At 46.8% G+C, this 17,942-nt stretch overlaps 1 protein-coding gene across 1 annotated transcript in view; it reads left to right on the top strand.

Annotated features, from left to right (window-relative positions):
• The window catches only part of Cda5 (Chitin deacetylase-like 5), a 282,099-nt gene that overhangs the window by 192,589 nt on the left and 71,568 nt on the right, over positions 1-17,942 (top strand). The window contains exon 4 of the mRNA XM_037419214.2: positions 6,155-6,380. Coding sequence (XP_037275111.1) covers positions 6,155-6,380 — 226 coding nt within the window. The remainder of the gene's footprint in view (positions 1-6,154; positions 6,381-17,942) is intronic.

The raw sequence follows: 17,942 nt of genomic DNA, 5'->3' as shown, positions 1-17,942 counted from the left end.
GAAGCTTGGGGACCCAGTGTCTTGGGCCCCCAGTTCCCAAACTCTCTAATAATTTTCTACTTGGAGAGTGAATGGCATGTGTGAAACAAGGAAGCTCTCCAACCCTTCCCTAAAGCGGTTTAGCTCCACTGATCTTTATTTGTGTGAAGGCGTCTATATTGCGCGCGAGCGCATAACGTGGCGCTACAATGCGGAGACATTCCTGTGAAGTAGGCAATCGGATTGCTCTTCCGTCCGCAGCCACTTTTGCGTCTCCCTTTTTTATTAATATTTTCTGGTGCTTCACTCAACTAAATTGGTAAAATACTGCTTCTTCTCTGATTTTGACGGAGTGCTGAATAACTGCCCCGGGAAAGCGTTGCGCTTTTCATAATGCCTGACTGCCGACCTCGTCTGCAATGACTACCGAAATGAACACCACTTGGGCCGAGCGTGATTCCTCCGTAAAAGCTAACAAGCCATTCTGTGTCGCAATGAAGCATCGAATAGGTCATAACGTAAAAGAAACTTATCTTTGCCGCAAGAAAAGCACGCGACTACTCTACCTCATTTATTCTAGGTTTGTATTTATACATCTATGTATAACGAGCTGCGGTTGACCTGGTAAGCATGCGCGAATTTACATTTTTGTTTAGCGCACTTAGCCCTAGGAAGCCCAGCGCAAGCGAAATCTCCACTTTGTGGGAAGCAGCCCAGCATTCTTACAGCTGACACTTTTTTGTTATAATTACGGGCAAACGTGAGAATCATGCACACGCGTGCCTCATTCAGATTTTAACGTTTTTTCTGCGGCACGATCCTAATATTGATTGCGCTAAATTTCTATGGCGGCCACATGTTGCGCAATCGATTGCCATCGATCAACACATGGGTTAAAATGAATTAGGAATGATTGGTTCAGTTCGAGAGCTTCTAACAAGGGGTAAATTGTGATTTTAAAAAATGTGATCAGCCAGCCGTAACACTTCGGGCTCTTTAACGTGCTCGCTGCGAGGTCTTGCGTACCATGATCTAAACGGCAATTTCGTGTTTCATTGAAGTTGCCAGTGTCCAGATATCTTCTTTTTTTTCAGCTTCATTCATGAGCTGTGTCATATTCCAAGGCAGCTCTTGGAAGATGAATCAGTTTTCGAAGCTGAACGCATTTTCACCCGTAGATGAAAACAAGATTGAGAGGAAGCGACAGTGGCTATGGGCTTGTTCTACAGACTTAATCTAGAAGCGCGGGACCCTGTGAGCGCCACCTAGTTTGGATTTGGGCCCGGGCATGCAGGTGTGCTGGACTGTTATTTTGCTTGATAGTTTTGCCACCTACGGCAAAACTTGTGTGGGGTAGAGGGGGATGGCACGGGCTTGGTGTGACACAGCCGGCTACGGTACTGGTGGATGGAAACCCGTTCAGTCGTGTGCACACACGAGGACGAATAGCCCAGGAGGAGGGTGGGAGGGTGCTTCAATGTAATGACGGCAACTTCTTCCACCTGTGCACACCTACGTCCTATTTTAAAATATACATAATCGAACTGTGTGCACATTCATTTTTTGTTTGGAACGAGGCTCCCAAGCGGAATGGAACGTTCTACTTTTGTGTGAGCATTTGTGGTCGGTGTTAATTTTAACCACATAAGCTCGAAATAACAACCACAAACACACAGAAAGAGAGATGAGAAAGAGGCACAGCCAGCGGCCGTGAGAGTGCCCTAGCTTTCCTTCGCCAGAGTGAGGGGAGATCACGTCATCCAACCCTGCACGTCACAACGATTGCAGCGCTCGCTCCTCCAGTGGTCAGCCTCGCGCCTAATATCAACGCTCTTGCAAGTTTTCTTTTCAAACAACGGCATCAAGAGCGTCCCCAGCGCATTTCTACCGTAGCGCATTCTTCGGCCGCCTTTACACGGTGAAGAAGTTGAAAAGCTTTGTTTTTTCGCGATCAGTGCGAAGCCATGCTAAAGAAAAAAACTCCCTACTTCGATGCAACACCACGACAGCATCTAACGTTACTTTTGTCCAATCACAGGGCTGCTCCTTACATCGTCATATTCCTTCATAACAGTTCTGGCGAGTGCCACTACGAGTTCATGCGGTCAGAACCGATGTTTTGAAGTGTTAGAGGGTCCTTTGAAAGCGATTTGTGGCTGTTAAAACGCATATACTTGAGAACTTCAGTATGGGGGGACGTTGTATGTTCAAGAAAAGAGCTGCCGTACGGAAGTTGTATACACACTTCTGTATTGCTTCTTTAAAAGACTTCTTCAGCACTCTTACCTTGATGAACTGATTTTGAATCTGCAAAACACACAACTTCTACGCATAAAAGCGTTCCATTCGTTAAAAAATATGCAGCAAATGTGAAGAACTGATAACACCATTAGAATATTGTGTGAAAATGAAATTGGTGTTTGGCAACTCTCAAGTACTGCAGCAACTTTAAAAGTTGTGTGATCCACAATAGAATCACTGTATGATTCAAATACTTGGGCTCCACAGCGATACGCGACAATTTTTCTCCGAATGGCCAGATAAACGAGTCACAGCGTGAGCGGCCTTCACTTCGACTGTACCCTGTATCATTACAGAGTCGGCGACACACTATGCAACGTATGGTTGAGCGTGGTCTTCATTAAACAAGCTGACCGTTTGTTTGCACCGTATAAATAGCCGGAACCGTCCTAGAAAAAGCTAAGAGAAGCTGTGACAGCAAAAAGGATCCGGTTACAAGGAGCAATAACTTGCCCATGTTTTCATAACATGTGAAAACGATTCAATTAAAGTTGAAGAAAGCGCGTATAAACTGGAGCTTGTTTCACTTGACCCGCCACGGTGGCCTCGTGGTCTTGAAGGTATACTGCAATGGACACGTTACCGGCATTTCGATGAATACAACAAGGTGGGGGCCCATGTGTCTGAAATATTGGAAGCTCTTCAAGGCGTGAATTTCCGGAGCCCCCCACTAGGGTGTCCGTCGCAGTGATATTCTGGTTTTTAGGGAAAACCCCCCACAGTTAAAGCGCGAAATCAAGGCCTGTCGGCGTCTAATTTCATCACGATCCAACATAAGATGCTGTGGTAAACCTCTCTACTCGCTAGCAATACGCTTAAAGATAAAACACCCAACGTTTAGCCCAAAAAACGACATTAGTGGAGCTTTCCCTACATGGAACCGAAACTGGGCATGTAGGGAAAATATAACACCACATTAAGATTAGCTGCATTCCCACAATGTTAGTGGAGCGGGAACACCATTGCCTACACAGTCGGTTACAGGCTTGGCACCACAATTGAAAAAATCTCTCTCAAAACTGTGCCCCCGTCCCCAGGTTTTGCGTCAGTGTCACTGACACCCCCTTCCCTTCATGCTTCGCTCCTTCCCGGTTTTCGCTTTGCGACCAACTTCACGATGATGTATCATTAAAAACCGAGTTCTGGTAGCAAAGTTAGGCACACCAACCTGGAAAAACTCTGTCGTAAATGTGGGTCAAACTCGTCATGCAGTCGAATGTTTCGTGTGTCACTTGCCGCGATCGGCTGTCGCTACAGAAGGTATCGTCGCACGTCCACGAGTCAACACCGCATTACCATCACAACGACATGGCTGCGTTCTGCCAAGGAAAAAGCTTAGCTTGCCTTCTGTCCCACTTTTCGGTTCGTTTTCCATCAACAACAGCAGCTTTTTTATCGACAGCGAGAAAGCATTTATGTGCCCTTGCTTGTCAACGCGGACGTGCTTTTGTTTGGAAGTAATTGTCATCGGGCTCTGTTCTCTCAAGGTGTCTCTGCCGAAGCTTACAAATAACGACCTATAAGATATCTACGCTTTATTCAACGCCCGAAGACTAACCCCTGGAGGGCCGTTCACTCTCGACAGGGTGGTCATCATGGTCACCTTGAAACTTCTTTTAGCGCTCACTCAATTGCAGCCATGTGAGCGACATTCCAAAGACAAAGAATAAGACGTCCACAGCACATCAGAGTGCTGTCTATGTCTCTTGTGTCCATGTCTTATGCGTTACTCCTTCTAAGTTATAGAAAATACGGGTTGCCTACAAGGTATCATGTCCTGAACGCTCAAAAGACACAAAGGTTCGAAGAAGCAGCTTTGTTACGGAATCAGCAAACATGTGGGAACGACGTGATGAAAATGAAAATGTAACGCTGTTTTCTGTGCCTATCGTGACCACAAAATCGACTTTGATGGCGCTTACCTGATCATCACTGCAACAAACTTCAGCAGAAAGTTGTTACCAAAACATTTAGAGCAGTAGTATGAAAAGCTGGGCTAGTTGGAATGCTGGCATGATAGACGCAGTGTTGCAGACGAACAGTCTTGTGCTCTCGACATGTGTTCTTTTAATCTAGAACATCGTGGGAAACATTACCTTTTCGCTGGGAACAATGCCCTCTGTTTACGGCTTTCGCGACGCAATGGTAAAGAAGCCGAGTGGGGGCCTTAATACGAAGAAACCCCAATCAGTGCATTCATCATTTGAGGAAGAAAGAAAACATTGGCTTCATTTTATTAGTGTTTTTGAGCAGTTCTGGTCCTACCCAAATTATGAACTGAAAGTGTGCAACTAAAATATGTTGTCCACCACCGTGACACAAGCTGTTTTAATGATATGCTTTACAGAGTGTCGCTGCATGGGCGAGCTGGTTACGAATACTGAGACATCAAAGTGGTCGCGTAAGAAAGCCATTCATGCGGTGTGGCTACCGACAACCACCACTCGTCCTGTAATAAAGTAGAACATGGTGTTCCTCAGGGTAGTCTGCTTGATCCTTTGCTGTTCATTATTTCTAATAATAAATTGTTACAAATAGACACTTACGTCCAATTTACAATATACGCAGATGACACAAGCTTATTCTTGTCAGGTTCGAATGCAGATGATTCAATAAATCGTGCCAATATCGTCCTAAATAAGTTACGTACTTGGTCTTAAAAAACTTCCTTCTTACTACCTCAAAGAAAACTAAAGCAGCATTTTTCAAAGCAAAAATCAAGCTATTTCTGTCAAAGCCACACTTACCTTAGGAGGGAATGTCATAAAAATGACTAACACCGTTATAACGCTTGAAGTCTACTTTAATGAATTCATGCTCGAGGATAGTCACATAGTGCATCATCAAAGTAAGCTTCTACGTGTAGTGGGTGTTTTAAGAAAATTCCAGCATCTATTGCATGAAAGGCAAAACTTACGTTGTACCATGCCCTGTTTGATTAGTAGTTAAAATACTGCGTATTGGTATGGAGAAGTTCAACAAAAAGAAATATTAGTAAATAAATCTCAATGCGGAATATTGCGCTTAGAGCGATTGCTGACGTGCCTAACAGAGCTCATTCTGAACCACTGTTTACCAGCTATCGTATTATGCACTTAACCAAGATGTACCATCATCGTTTTTTACCGATCTAGAAATCACAGATTGAACACAGCATATTGTTCTTATGTGAAGTCGCTAACCTCCACTCCAACATTTCTTACTACTTTACAAGGAACCACGAGTATTGGGTTGTGCCTCACCTGCGCACTAACTGCGGCTTTCAAACCCTAACCTAAACATTGTCTTCTTTGCTTAACAAACTTGGCTTTTTTCACACCTCGATACACGAGCTTTCCTCTAACTCTCTTAGAAACTTATTTCGTTAATGGGTGGATTTCCCCACCAATTGAGTTTTATTTTGTGTACGCAGCCTTATTTGAATATATCTGGGGATATCTTTTTGTAGTATTGCCCATTTTATTGTGCACCGAGTTTTCCTGCTTTTGAGTTTCTTGTTTATTATGCTACACATTAGCCTGTGCTATCTATGTTTTCATGCATACCGCAGTTCCGATGTATCCGGGGGGAAGGGAGCAACGTCAAGCCGCGACTGTGTGGGTTTTTCCCTCCTCCTAAGCCATGTATCTTTTGTATGCATGTCTGAAATAAAGACTCAGACTCATATGGATGAAAAAAAAACACAGATTCAACTCATTTGTCTTGCAAAATTGTATTTCAACAATAAGTCCCTGTAGCTTTAATCCTCCGCAAAATATGCTGACCATGCACAGCTTTCAGCAATCTATGCTTGTATTTCAAATGGCGGGTTTCTGGCATGCGGCAGTGCGAAGTGCTGCCAAAGCGGTCCGACTCGCTCTGGTTTCAAACGCAGGCCGGTGACTCGTCGGGCACCGCCCAAAGGCTTCAGCCGTCCGGCGACTCGACCTCCGGTGCCTACAACGCCCGCGTCGCCGCCGGCAAGGCCTCGTAACCTGTACGCTACGCCAACCCCGCTGGAGACAGCCGGCCGCTGCGAGGCTCGCAAGTGCCGCCTTCCCGATTGCCACTGCGGTGGAGCCGAGATACCCGGAGACCTTCCACCCCAAGAGACACCGCAGGTGAGAATATTTTCCTGCACATTAGGGAAACACCTTAAGTATACGTGTTCGTAAGAAGATAATTAGTCCACTTAACATTCAGTATGCGATCCACTCTAAGCAGGTTCCTTGAAATTTCACTGATTGCTAGTAATTTCACTATGTCTTGACCACGGCCAAAGAGGAGAAACACGGCTTTCACGCTCTCGCAGCCAACAGTATAGCTACCTATAGTGTTCTCCGATCAGGGGCCCTCTTTTAGCCAAAACTTCTTGCTTTGTAAGGGTGCCTTAACAAGGACAGCACAGACCCACTTATGGACGTGTACAGGACGCGTGTGTAGGGTGCTAGCGTGTTAGCCAGTACTGTCATCAGGCTGGTCATTATGTAGTCATTGTGTTCTAAAAGAGCCCTTTAACACTTTCCAACGTGAAGAGAAAAAGCAGCTGATCGATAGTTCAAGTCACTACGGTCATAGAAGCCAAATGTACAATATGCCGTGCAGCCGACAAGGCATAATTACGTTTCAGTCACTTAAAATGTTCAGCAGTGCTTGTTGCTGAGCTAGTTGCTTCATATTTACTGGGGCCAGAAAGAGCCCCGAGTTAAAAAAATTCTCGTCATGTGTGCACTTTTACAAAGTTTACGTGCTGCAGCAAGAAATTTGTGACTACGTGGTATAACAAGGAAGTTACAGGGGTTAGAACATCCGTTTAGACTGATACCGCCACATTTCTCCCCCATAGGAAGGGGCATGGGAGTATACCATTATCATGGTTTTGTCAACTTCGGCAACGTCAGCGATACGTCATCTGCGCGCCGCCAATAACCCAGCATGCATCCCCGGCATGAGCAGGTCTCATAGCGGCACGGGATAAAGCACGAAACAAAAGTGCGATTTGGGCTGTTTGGGTCCTCTACAACCATGCGTGTGGTGGTGAGCGAAAAAACAAAAAACCTGTTCAGGCCGACAGCCAGAGCAAAACTGAGCTTTATTTTTTTTTCTAACCGCAAAAAATGCCGCACTAGGAACAAAGCGCATGGGCATGCACATGCACACGAGTGCGCCCTAATTATTAGGCGGCCGATGAAGATGATAATGATGGTTTCTGAAGGCCTCCCCCCTCATTTTATAAAAAAGGAAGGTGATGCACTGGTGCCCAAAAAACAGTTTCGTGGTCAGACAATTTGGTTGAACCTGCGTTTCAACTGTGGCAAAAGAGTTCGAAGCACATAACGCTGGTGCTGTCACTAGGTAGGCTGGTTTGACTCAGTGGAACACCACAACATTTTTTCGTCTATTCAGCTCGATGGTGACAGTTTTTTTTTCTGTACGGCTGAGCACGTTGAATGGGCCGTCATAGGAAGGCGTAAGGAAGGGTCGGATACTTTCACACCAGAAGAAAACACGGCTCGCTATAGCCAAATACTTGCTGACAAAAACGTCAGTCGACAGTGCATCGCGACTAGTGCAAGGACGCAGGTGTGAGAACAGAGATCGGAGGTGTTCCACGTAAGTGGCAGGATCAGCGTGGTGACAGTACCTGGAATGAGAAATGCCCCATACATACACAGCGTCGTACCACAGACCAACTCCACCGCTGTGCAGCCGAGGTCTTTTTTGAAAGACGAATGCACGCCAAGAAGTACGAGAGAAAGGTCTTCAGCCCAAGATGGACGAGCCTGGCAAGCCATCAAAGCGACTTTAAGTTGACGGTAAAGGTGTTCAACGATTCCATATGCCGATGGGTGGTACGCGGTAGTATGGATATGGCGGACTCCGAACAGGTCCGTCACTTCGCGTCAAAGATTACATTCAAACTACCGGCCGCGATAGATGGTAACAACACTGGCGCATCTGAATCGTGAGATCCAATAGTCACTGAAGAACGCTGACGCTACGGTGAATGCCGGTATGATGGCGAGAGGAAAAGTTGAGGCCAGCGTGTATATCGGTCCACACAAGTACAGATGTAGCGAGCACCTCGAGTCGGTGGGATTGGGCCAACGATATCCATTCATTCATTCATTCGCAAAACTTTTTTTGTGTCCTGAAGCCCGGTCCTCTCATACCGAGGCGGGCTGCGTCCACGTCGGTACCGTCAGGCCTAGCCTGGCGCGTCATCGTGAACCTTCTGGAATGCCCATAGCTGGTCTTGATAAGACACACGTTGGTCTTGATAAGACATGCCCATAGTTGGTCTTGATAAGTTATCTTTATAGCCCCCGGAATAATAGCGGGCGGCGGATTGGGCTTGACCGGCACGGCAAGCGAGTCCTCGTGTCAGGTCACTCGTCACCTCATTGAGGCTGACCCGAGTTTCATCCACTTGTCCCATATGCGCAGGAAACCATCGAATTTCATTATCGATAGGATTGACTTTGTTCATAACTTTAACCACAGTCCCAGCGACATAGCCCTTGTCGAAGCTCGTAATTGCTGCTTTGGAGTCGCTATAGACGTATGACCATTTTCTGTTCCTGATAGCTAAAGCAATCGTGGAATCCTTAGTGAGTATAGTCAGGGCATCCCGTACCTTTCCCTGGCTGTCGACCACCACAGCCGTGTAGGCCTCTTGGCGTTGCACGCAGGCTGCGTCCACGATGGCCGCCTGTTGTGCTACCTGTTCGATTTCTTTCAATAAAGCTTTCGCTCTCGCTTTTCGAGTGCTGACATTGTGTTCCGGGTGCAAGTTTCTCGGCAGGGGAGTGATTCTGAACACGTCTCTAATCTTCGCGTTCAGTTCGACCTCGACCTACTTCGGGTTCATCGATCTATTGGGGATTGACCCGATTGCCCTAAGTATCAGCCTACCCACACGTGTCCTCGTTAGTCTTTTCTGCTGCGCCGTCTGTAGCGCTTCAGCCATTTTTTGCATAGTATTGTGCACGCCTAAGCTAATGAATTTCTCGTTCAACGCACTGTTAGGTATACCTAGGGCAGCCTTGACTAACTTTCTGTAATGGTGTTGAGCTTGTTCAGCTCGGCCTGCGACCATTGAAGGAGGCCTGCCACGTAGGTGAAGTGACAGAGAGTGAAGGCGTGTAGTAGCCTTAGAGCGCTGTCCTCACCAAGGCCCCTGTGTCGGTTGGTGATTCTCTTTAGAAGCCTGAGTACTTGGTCAGTTTTTTTTGGGGGGGGGGGGGAATTATGCTGAATGGCAGTGAGGTTGCTACCTCCCGCTTCTACGTAGAAGCCTAGAACTTTAATTTTTTTCAACCTGCTTGATCGCGGATCTGTCCTGACAGCACAAGATAATCTTGGGTTCCTCACCTGGGACATAGCCCTTAGGTCTTCGAAACTAAACGTTCTGACTTGGCCGCCGAGCAATTTAGCCCCGTTTCGCCGAGAGTGCTTTCCATAATTTCTACACTCACTTGAAGTCTAGTCTCCATTTGGCCTATGTTTTCCTTGGCGCTCCACAAGGTTATATCGTCGGGATATGTCGTGAAGTGTATACCTTCTATCCGCTCCAAATCCTTCGCAACTCTGGTCATTGCTGAATTATATAACATGGGTGAGAGCACAGCTCCTTGAGGGGTGCCTCTGTTGCCCAGTGCCCCCAACTTAGATTTTAGTTCTCCTAGTGTGAGGCTCGCTTGTCTACCACTAAGAAATGACTTGACTACGCGGAAAAGCCTCTCGCCCAGACCCAGCGTGGACAGGACCTCGAGGATGGCCTTATGCTCTATGTGGTCAAAAGCTTGTTCGACGTCGAGACCTAGGAGCGCTCTCGTATGCACTGGGCTAACCTGTATGAACTGGTGCTTCATTAGGAGCCTGGCGTCCTGAGTCGACAGCCCGGGACGAAAACCGATCATGTTATATGGGAGTTTGTCATGTTATTCGAGGGAGTGCGTGAATTTGTTGAGAATGACGTGTTTCATAGCTTTACCTAGGCATGACGTAAGAGGGATTGGACGGAGGTTATCTAGGCTGAGTGGTTTACTTGGTTAGGGTATGAGAATAGTATTGGCTCGCTTCCAGGTATGACGTAAGGGAGATTGGACGGAGGTTTCTAGGCTGAGTGGTTTACCTGGTTTGGGTATGAGAATAGTATTGGCTCACTTTCATTCCTCCAGATATTCTCCTTTTTTTCATAGGTCGGTGAAGTTATTCATCAAGAAAGTGATAGAGTTGTCACCTAGATTCATTAACAGTTTGTTAGTAATGCCGTCGGGTCCGGCTGCCGATCTGCTAAAAAGACCATGGAGGGCAGCTCGCACTTCACCCTCAGTGAAATCACGGTCCATTTCCTCGCACGGTGGTCCAGAGTACTCTGTTCATTGCTATCCTCCGGTTGCTTCAGCAGGAGATATTTTTCCGCAAGCTGCTGCATGATTACCTCTTGAGTCCTGGACTGACTCGCCTGATGTACTAGTTTCGCAATGGCCGTTTGCTTGTTAGACTTTGTTTGGTTCTCGTTCAATAGGTGTTTGAGGAGGTTCCAACTGCCCCCACGTTTGACTCTACCGTCTGCCTGGTTGCAAGCTTCGTCCCACTGCTGTTTTGTGAGGGTTTGCGAGTGCTCCTCTATCTGTCTATTCAGCAACGCTATCTTTTTCCTGAGCTTTCGGTTAAGTTTTTGTGTTTCCCATTTTTGCAGGATGGATTGCTTGGCCTCGATCAGATGTGCGAGCCTACTATCTATGGCCTCTATGCAGTCTTCCATCGTAATATTTCTAGTGGCCTCCTACAGGTCCTCTGAGAGCTGGTTTATCCAGGTCTAGAAGGACTGTCTGCCAGTTTCTATGGGTTCTAACTCCAATTTTTTTCTCTAGCTTTCCTAAAAAGGTCCCAGTCAGTGCACCGAAAGGTTCTAGTCTGTTGTTTCTTTATGTTGTTTCTTAGCCTATGTTGTTTCTTTAACATAGTCTTCTGCTTACATGAATTTCTTGCTGTGTTATATGGCCAGTGTTTTTTCTTCTATTTTGTCCCGAATAGCTAGTATTGCTACACTGGTACGGTGTTATTATTCTGTGTTATTATTGTTTATGTTTATTACTTATGCTATAGCCGTATTTTATTGTATGTAGCACTTTTTTATTTATTTTTTCTAGCACTTTTTATTCACATGTATTTATTTTCACTTTTTCTTCCTGCAATCTTCATGCAGGAAATCTATGTAAATCGCTGTATATGCACATACGATATAGTATTCTGTTTTACTTGTTAGTTTTCTCGTCACTGCACTGGACTGCTTGTTGTTACTGCCCTGTATAGTCTGGTCGTCGGGTCTCGTCAAGCTGCTTATGTAGCTTTTAACCCAACGCAACCATCCAGCATGCATAAACTGGAAAAAATAAATTGAATTGAATTGAATTGTTTCGGCATTAATACACCAATGTGTATGATATAGTGGTCGCTACCTAGATCTGTGCCTGAATTTTCCCAGCTAGCTTCGTTTGAGTTCTTCTCAAAAGTGAGGTCTGGTGTAGAGTCTCTGCACGTGCACGTACCACAGCGGGCGGGAAAAGCCGGATCGGTGATCAGGCTCAGTCCGAGATCTGTGGCGAGTTCCCATAGCCCTTCTCCTTTCTTTGTATTTCAAGTGTATCCCCACGCCTGGTAGGAGGCATTAAAGTCACCTCCTAATATAAGCGGGTAGCTCTGGGCGATGGCGAGTGCCTTGGTGAAAAGTGTCCTGAAGCTCTGTTTCCTGGCGCTGGGACTGCTTTAAATGTTTTAGCAGAAGATGCTGAATCGGCAATTTCCTGTGTGGGGTCGTATTGCAGCATTTACAGTGGAGACATTCACGCAGCCAGCGCCATACCTCCGAGTTCACACTCAGCCACGCAAAGCGGGTCGTAATGAGACGCTGAGTAGCATGAACTCCGGGGTGTCTGGCACCCTGAAGCTTGTTGAAGATGTTACAGCGAAGTGGGAGAGGAACAAATGGTCGAGTCGAATACCGTGACACGTCTCAAGTAATGGTGCCCGATGAAAATAGAAGGGGAACGTCACTCAGCGCCAGTGAAGTGGTGAATGAGCGGATGTCCTGAAGTTCGGCATCTGTAACTTGCGCCGCGGCGATTTCTTCGTAGTCAAGTGTATGCGCCGATATGGCGTCATTACGGGAGAGGGCATCTGCGGCCGCGTTGTCTGGGTCTTCAATGTATGGAACATCCACGGCGAAAACGGAGATAAAGTTGAAGTGTCGTATTCCTCGTGCTGTATAAGTGTCATTGTTACCGCTAAAAGCGAAAGTCAAAGGCTTGAGGTCCGTGAGGACGTGAAAGCTTCAGCCTTCCCGCAGGTTCCGGAAATGTCGAATGCTTAAGTATACCGCCAGCAGCTAACGACCGAACGTGATGTAGCGCGTTTCTGCAGGTTTCAGTTCCTGTGAGAAAAACTTGAGTGGATACCAGGAGTTTCGATGCAACTGCTGTAACACGTACCACACCAACAGCCACAATAGATGCATCGGTGATAAGACGCATTGTTGCAACATGAAGAGGATGCTTCAGCAGTGTGGCACCTGCCAATTAATTTTTTTTACTACTTAGAAGCACGATTTGGCGTCAGGCATTCATGTCAAGGGGAAGACACGGCTTTAGTGCTCTTGAGTAGATCGGTGAACGGTATGATTATTCTGGCGATGTTGGGAAGAAAGCGGCGGTAGAAATTGAGAAGCCAAAAGAACTCGCGGAGTTTTTGGATAGATGCTAGGTGAAGGAAGTCGCGTAGGGTTTATTGTCCAACGGTCTGATGCCCTCGCTAGCTACACGATGTCCGAAAAACCAGACGTTTTCGACACCAAAGGCACACTTTACTGGGTTAATGAGAACGCCGCGTTTCCGGATCCGAGAAAATGGGAGGCTCGAATGGTTGCAATGCTGTTCGGGAGGAACACTAGCTACCAGGAGGTCGTCAAGATATGCAAATATGAAAAGTGATCCATGGATTACTTCGCTGATGAAGCTCTGGAACATCTCCAATGTGCTTCTCAACGCGAACGGCATGCGAACTTAGTCAAAAAGCCCATGTGGCGTCACAACTGCAGTCTTGAGGATGTCCGCTGGCTCAACCAGAATCTGATGCTAGGCCTTGATCAAGTACATTTTGCTGAATATCACCACTTTCACGCAGTTCGCAGAGAGGTCGTGAATGTGAGAGAGGGGCTACCGATCAGAGATGGTGCGCGCGTTGAAAGCACGGTAGTCGCAGCACGGGTGCCAATCCCCTGGATTACGCTTAGGTACCATGTGCAGAGCTGACGACCAATTGCTCGATGACGGACGAATAATGCCCAGTTGCAGCATGCCATCAAATTCTTTTTTGGCGATGTCAAGGTAATCTCCAGTGAGGCATCTTCGTCGGCAAAATACTGGAGGGCCATTAGTGACTACATGATGCGTGACATTGTGGCGGACTGGCAGCTCAAGGTTGGAAGGTTCCGTGACGGCTGGAAAGTCTGACGGCATTCAAGCAAATAGATGGTGGTATCTGTGGTGGCGTTCCAGCGCTGATTGTTGTAGGTGAGAGAATGCCTTGTATGGACGTAGTAATCGTTCTGTCGACGAGAGGACGTACGCGGAGGCCAACACTTAGGGCGAAACGGATAAAAAAAATCTGCGCTCAGTATAGCCTTGCGTACGTCTGCAACAACGGATACCCATGGGAAGGTGCATTCGGAGACCCACATCGATGGTAAAAGAGCACTCACCATATGAGCTGATATGAGAGTCGCTGGCATCTTGAAGGGGCGCAGCTTTCGGGAGCCTTGCCGATCTGTAGGCAAAGGATAGCCAGCTAGCTTGCCAATCTACTCGCACCGCAGGAACGACGCTCACCTCTGCACCTGTGTCGACTAGAAATCGATGTGCGGCACTCCTGTCGGTGACGTAGAACTGGCGGCTTGTCGTACGGCAAAAGTCACTGGCTGCTATCAGTGGCTCTGTGGTACTTTTTTCCTGCCAGCTACAAGGAGGTCGCCATTGATGTGCACTGGCACCGAAGGTGCTGTGATACCAACAGCATACGGGTTGGCGAAGACCTGAACGGGAGCGAGATCTCGGATACGATCTAGAATGGCAATCGCGGTTTCGTCGACGAGGCTGGGATGGTAGCCGTAGTGCATTAACTGTCTCAGCAAGGTGATCGATCAATTTCTTGAGGCGAGACTGTCGGTCTTTGAGTTGGGACAGTGGAACGGTAGATCTCGTTGTCACAGTACCTTTTGCTGAATAGTAAGTGACGCGATCGGCTAGCTCCATTAGCTTGTTAAGGGGCAGTTTGTCTGGTGCGGTAGCCAGGACAATAACCACGTTAAGCGGCAATCGCTGAAGGAGCAGCTCTCGCAGTAGCGGGCTGCTTGCGTCCAACCTACAGTCACTGAAAAGGAACAACTTCTGCGCATGCGACGCAAACTCGCGATAGTCGCTGGTCACCGAGCTTCCCCTTGTTGAGAAGGTGCTTGAAACGCCTGCTGAGAGCCACGGACTTCCATTGCAACACAGTTGTCTTAAAGTGGCCATACTAGTTGGTTTCGGGGATGGGGCGCATCCGCAAGCTCATGAAGCCGTGGAGTACGCCACACGAGGAACCAAGCGCAGGGGCCAAAACACCCGAGAGAGCCGTAATGCACATGCACCTGAGAGAGCCGTAATTAATAGGCGGCCAATGATGGAGATGAAGACCGCTAGAGCACATATTCATCTTTAAATGTTTGCGCAGGCACATGGGGACACATCAGAAAACACAAGCGGGCGCAATCTAACAACTGGCTTATTTTTTCAATATATTCACCTAATACCCCTCCGATCTGAACCATCTGGTCACAAAAAAAAAACATTTGATATCCGCACATATCACAACTTACGATCACAAGCTAATTGAACAACAGACAGGATCAAAATTTTTTTCGCTAGTAAAGAAACCGGTGGCTAACGGTGGCTAACACACTTATCTTTCAGCTTGCCAATGAGTTGGTTTCCATTATTTCTCTGGAATTCCTGTTTAGATGTCTATATTACGATGTAGTGTTGTTAAAACAAGGAGAACATGTACATCTATTGTAATTCAGGGCTAAATGTGTATCAGGGCGACCTTTTAGACTCGACATGTGCTCCGTTAGCCTCGTACCAATCCCTGAAAAAATTCAAGCCAATAAAATAACGAACACGAGAAAGGCAGAAGGAGGCAGGAAAGCAGTTAAACTACCTTTCTTCAACGGTTGCTTCCTTTGACACGGGCTTGTTTGTTCAAAAGAAATAAATATGAGTAGAATCCTGTGTAGCCACTATGTTATGCAACATTTTATCTTCTACTGACCGGGAGTTAGAATCCCCTTTTGCCAACGGCACTGTTCTTCTGCAAATTTTTATATACGTGCTTGACGCTTTGGTAATTTTAGCAACTGATTTTAACATGGCCTATGACAACACCGTGCAAATTGTATTGTGCTGCTTTAAACTTAGGGAAAGGCCTGAGTTTTACGCATGAGTAGCCGGTGAACAATCGTCTGCAATTTTCAGACATACACATCACGTGTTGCCCCGCCACGCTGGTCTAGTGGCTAAGGTACTCGGCTGCTCACCCGCAGGAAGTGGGATCTAATCCCGGCTGCGGCGACTGAATTGACGATAGAGGTTGAAATGTTGTAGGCCCGTGTGCTCAGATTTGGGTGTACGTTGAAGAACCTCAGGTGGTCGAAATTTCCGGAGCCCTTCACAATGGTGTCTCTCATATACATATGATGGGTTTGGGATGTTAAACACCCCGCATCAATCAATCAATTACATCATGCATTTTGAAACACAACATGTGTTGGATGTGTTTTCCAAGAGCTAAGAAAGAGTCTTTACTATATTGGTCGAAAAACTCTAAAACTGTTAAGAGGGTCATCTGTTCTCTTTGCCTTGAATCTTCCCTGACGAAATCCTGTGAGTACATGCTTGAGACCAGCTTTATCGCCCAGATTGATAGATTAAAACGCTGGCTTTCCCTGATACATTTTGTCCACTATAGCTGAATCTTTGCTACAAAAAATGAAAGGAAAAAAATCACAGCATATCCACGGAGTAAATGATGATAGTGGGGCGAAGCTTCGAAGGGTTTTATCGGCAAACCGTGAATCATCCGCTGGCCATGTCAGTCCGTCCGTTCGTCTGTCTGTCTGTCTGTCTGTCTGTCTGTCTGTCTGTCTGTCTGTCTGTTTCTCAGTCAGTCATGCGTTTGTACGTCACACAATTTGGAGTACCAGCATAATTACTGACGTCTAAATCAGCTACTGGCAATCATTTGAAGCAAAGTATGACATTTCTGCTTCCCTAAAAAACTAAATTCTGCGCCAGTTCATGTTTTCCGCCTGTACTTCTCAGTTTTATGAATCACCCGAATTGGAAGGTCACGAGCTTGGCAGATTGATATCTAAATTCACCGAGTGTGTCAAATGAATTGACAAGCGTAGCAAATGCTAATATAGACTTTATTATTGCTTGCTCAGCGGGGTGTTTCAAGATAGTACTTTTATTGTAATGGCAGTTCTAATGTTCCACCGCACGATTTAGGGAATGTTAACTGGTTTTATTTTTTCTTTCAATGGTAAGCCTTTTTATACTGCTGCTAAATCGGTATTTCATGATAAAAACTCATGTTTTTTTCGTAACCTGCTCCAAATTTTAAGTTTAGTGCTCCAGAAGTAACATTCAGCTGTTCCAAAAATTGCAGCAACTTCTATTTGTAGCAGCTGTTGCATTCTTGAAAGGGTGTAACAGCTGCGCCAAGTGTGCCAATTTGATAAAAATCTCGATTGTTGCGCCTATATGCCCCAAAACCGTGAAATTTGCTGAACTTTTGCCACACTGCACCAAAAACCTCAGGCAGTCTCAAAATATTTTTCAGGTGTGCTAAGATAAATAAAACCACGTCGGCCATCTACTGCGTGCGCCATTAGTTAAAGCGTAGAAAAATACTGGCTAGTGTGCGGAGCATGGGCTAGGAGAAGGGTCCACCAGGTGGAACTACCAGGCAGGTAGAGCTACCATTACTGCGCATGCTTCATTAAGACTTAGGGCAAAAGCTCTACAACTCTTTATCTCGCAAGGTCAGCCATCGCGTCACAGTGACCTGGAGATGGTCGAGCGCAAGTCACGCCACACGATTCGCTGCGGAGAGGCGTGTGGCCACACTCGCTCGGAGCTTCGCCACTTTGGTATCACGTGAGCACGCGAAGGTCAAGCGGCTGCTTCCCTGACACTTGGCCACTCAGTCACACCATGGATGCCGCACTGGCTGAGCTGTATAATTTGATTTGATATGTGTCGTTTGACTTCCCAAAGCCACCATATGATTATGAGACTCGCCGTAGTGGAAGGCTCCGGAAATTTCAACCACCTGGGGTTTTTTAACATGTGCCAAAACCTGAGCACACAGGCCTACGGCATTTTCGCCTTCATTGAGAACGAAGCCGCCGCTACCGGGATTCAGACCCGCGACCTGTGGGTCAGCAGCCGAGTACCTTAGCCCCTAGACCACCGCGGCGGGGCTGGCTGAGCTGCCTATGCGTGCGTTTCAGCACGAGCGAAGGGCCCAGTTCAGTCATCCGGTAGACACTGCTGGGCGGCAGGCAGCGAAACATG

The sequence above is a fragment of the Rhipicephalus microplus genome, chromosome 6 (assembly GCF_043290135.1).
Source record: "Rhipicephalus microplus isolate Deutch F79 chromosome 6, USDA_Rmic, whole genome shotgun sequence".
NCBI classification, from domain to species: Eukaryota; Metazoa; Arthropoda; class Arachnida; order Ixodida; family Ixodidae; genus Rhipicephalus; species Rhipicephalus microplus.
Note: the sequence above shows the minus strand (reverse complement) of the source record. Positions and strands in the feature narration are given on the sequence as shown.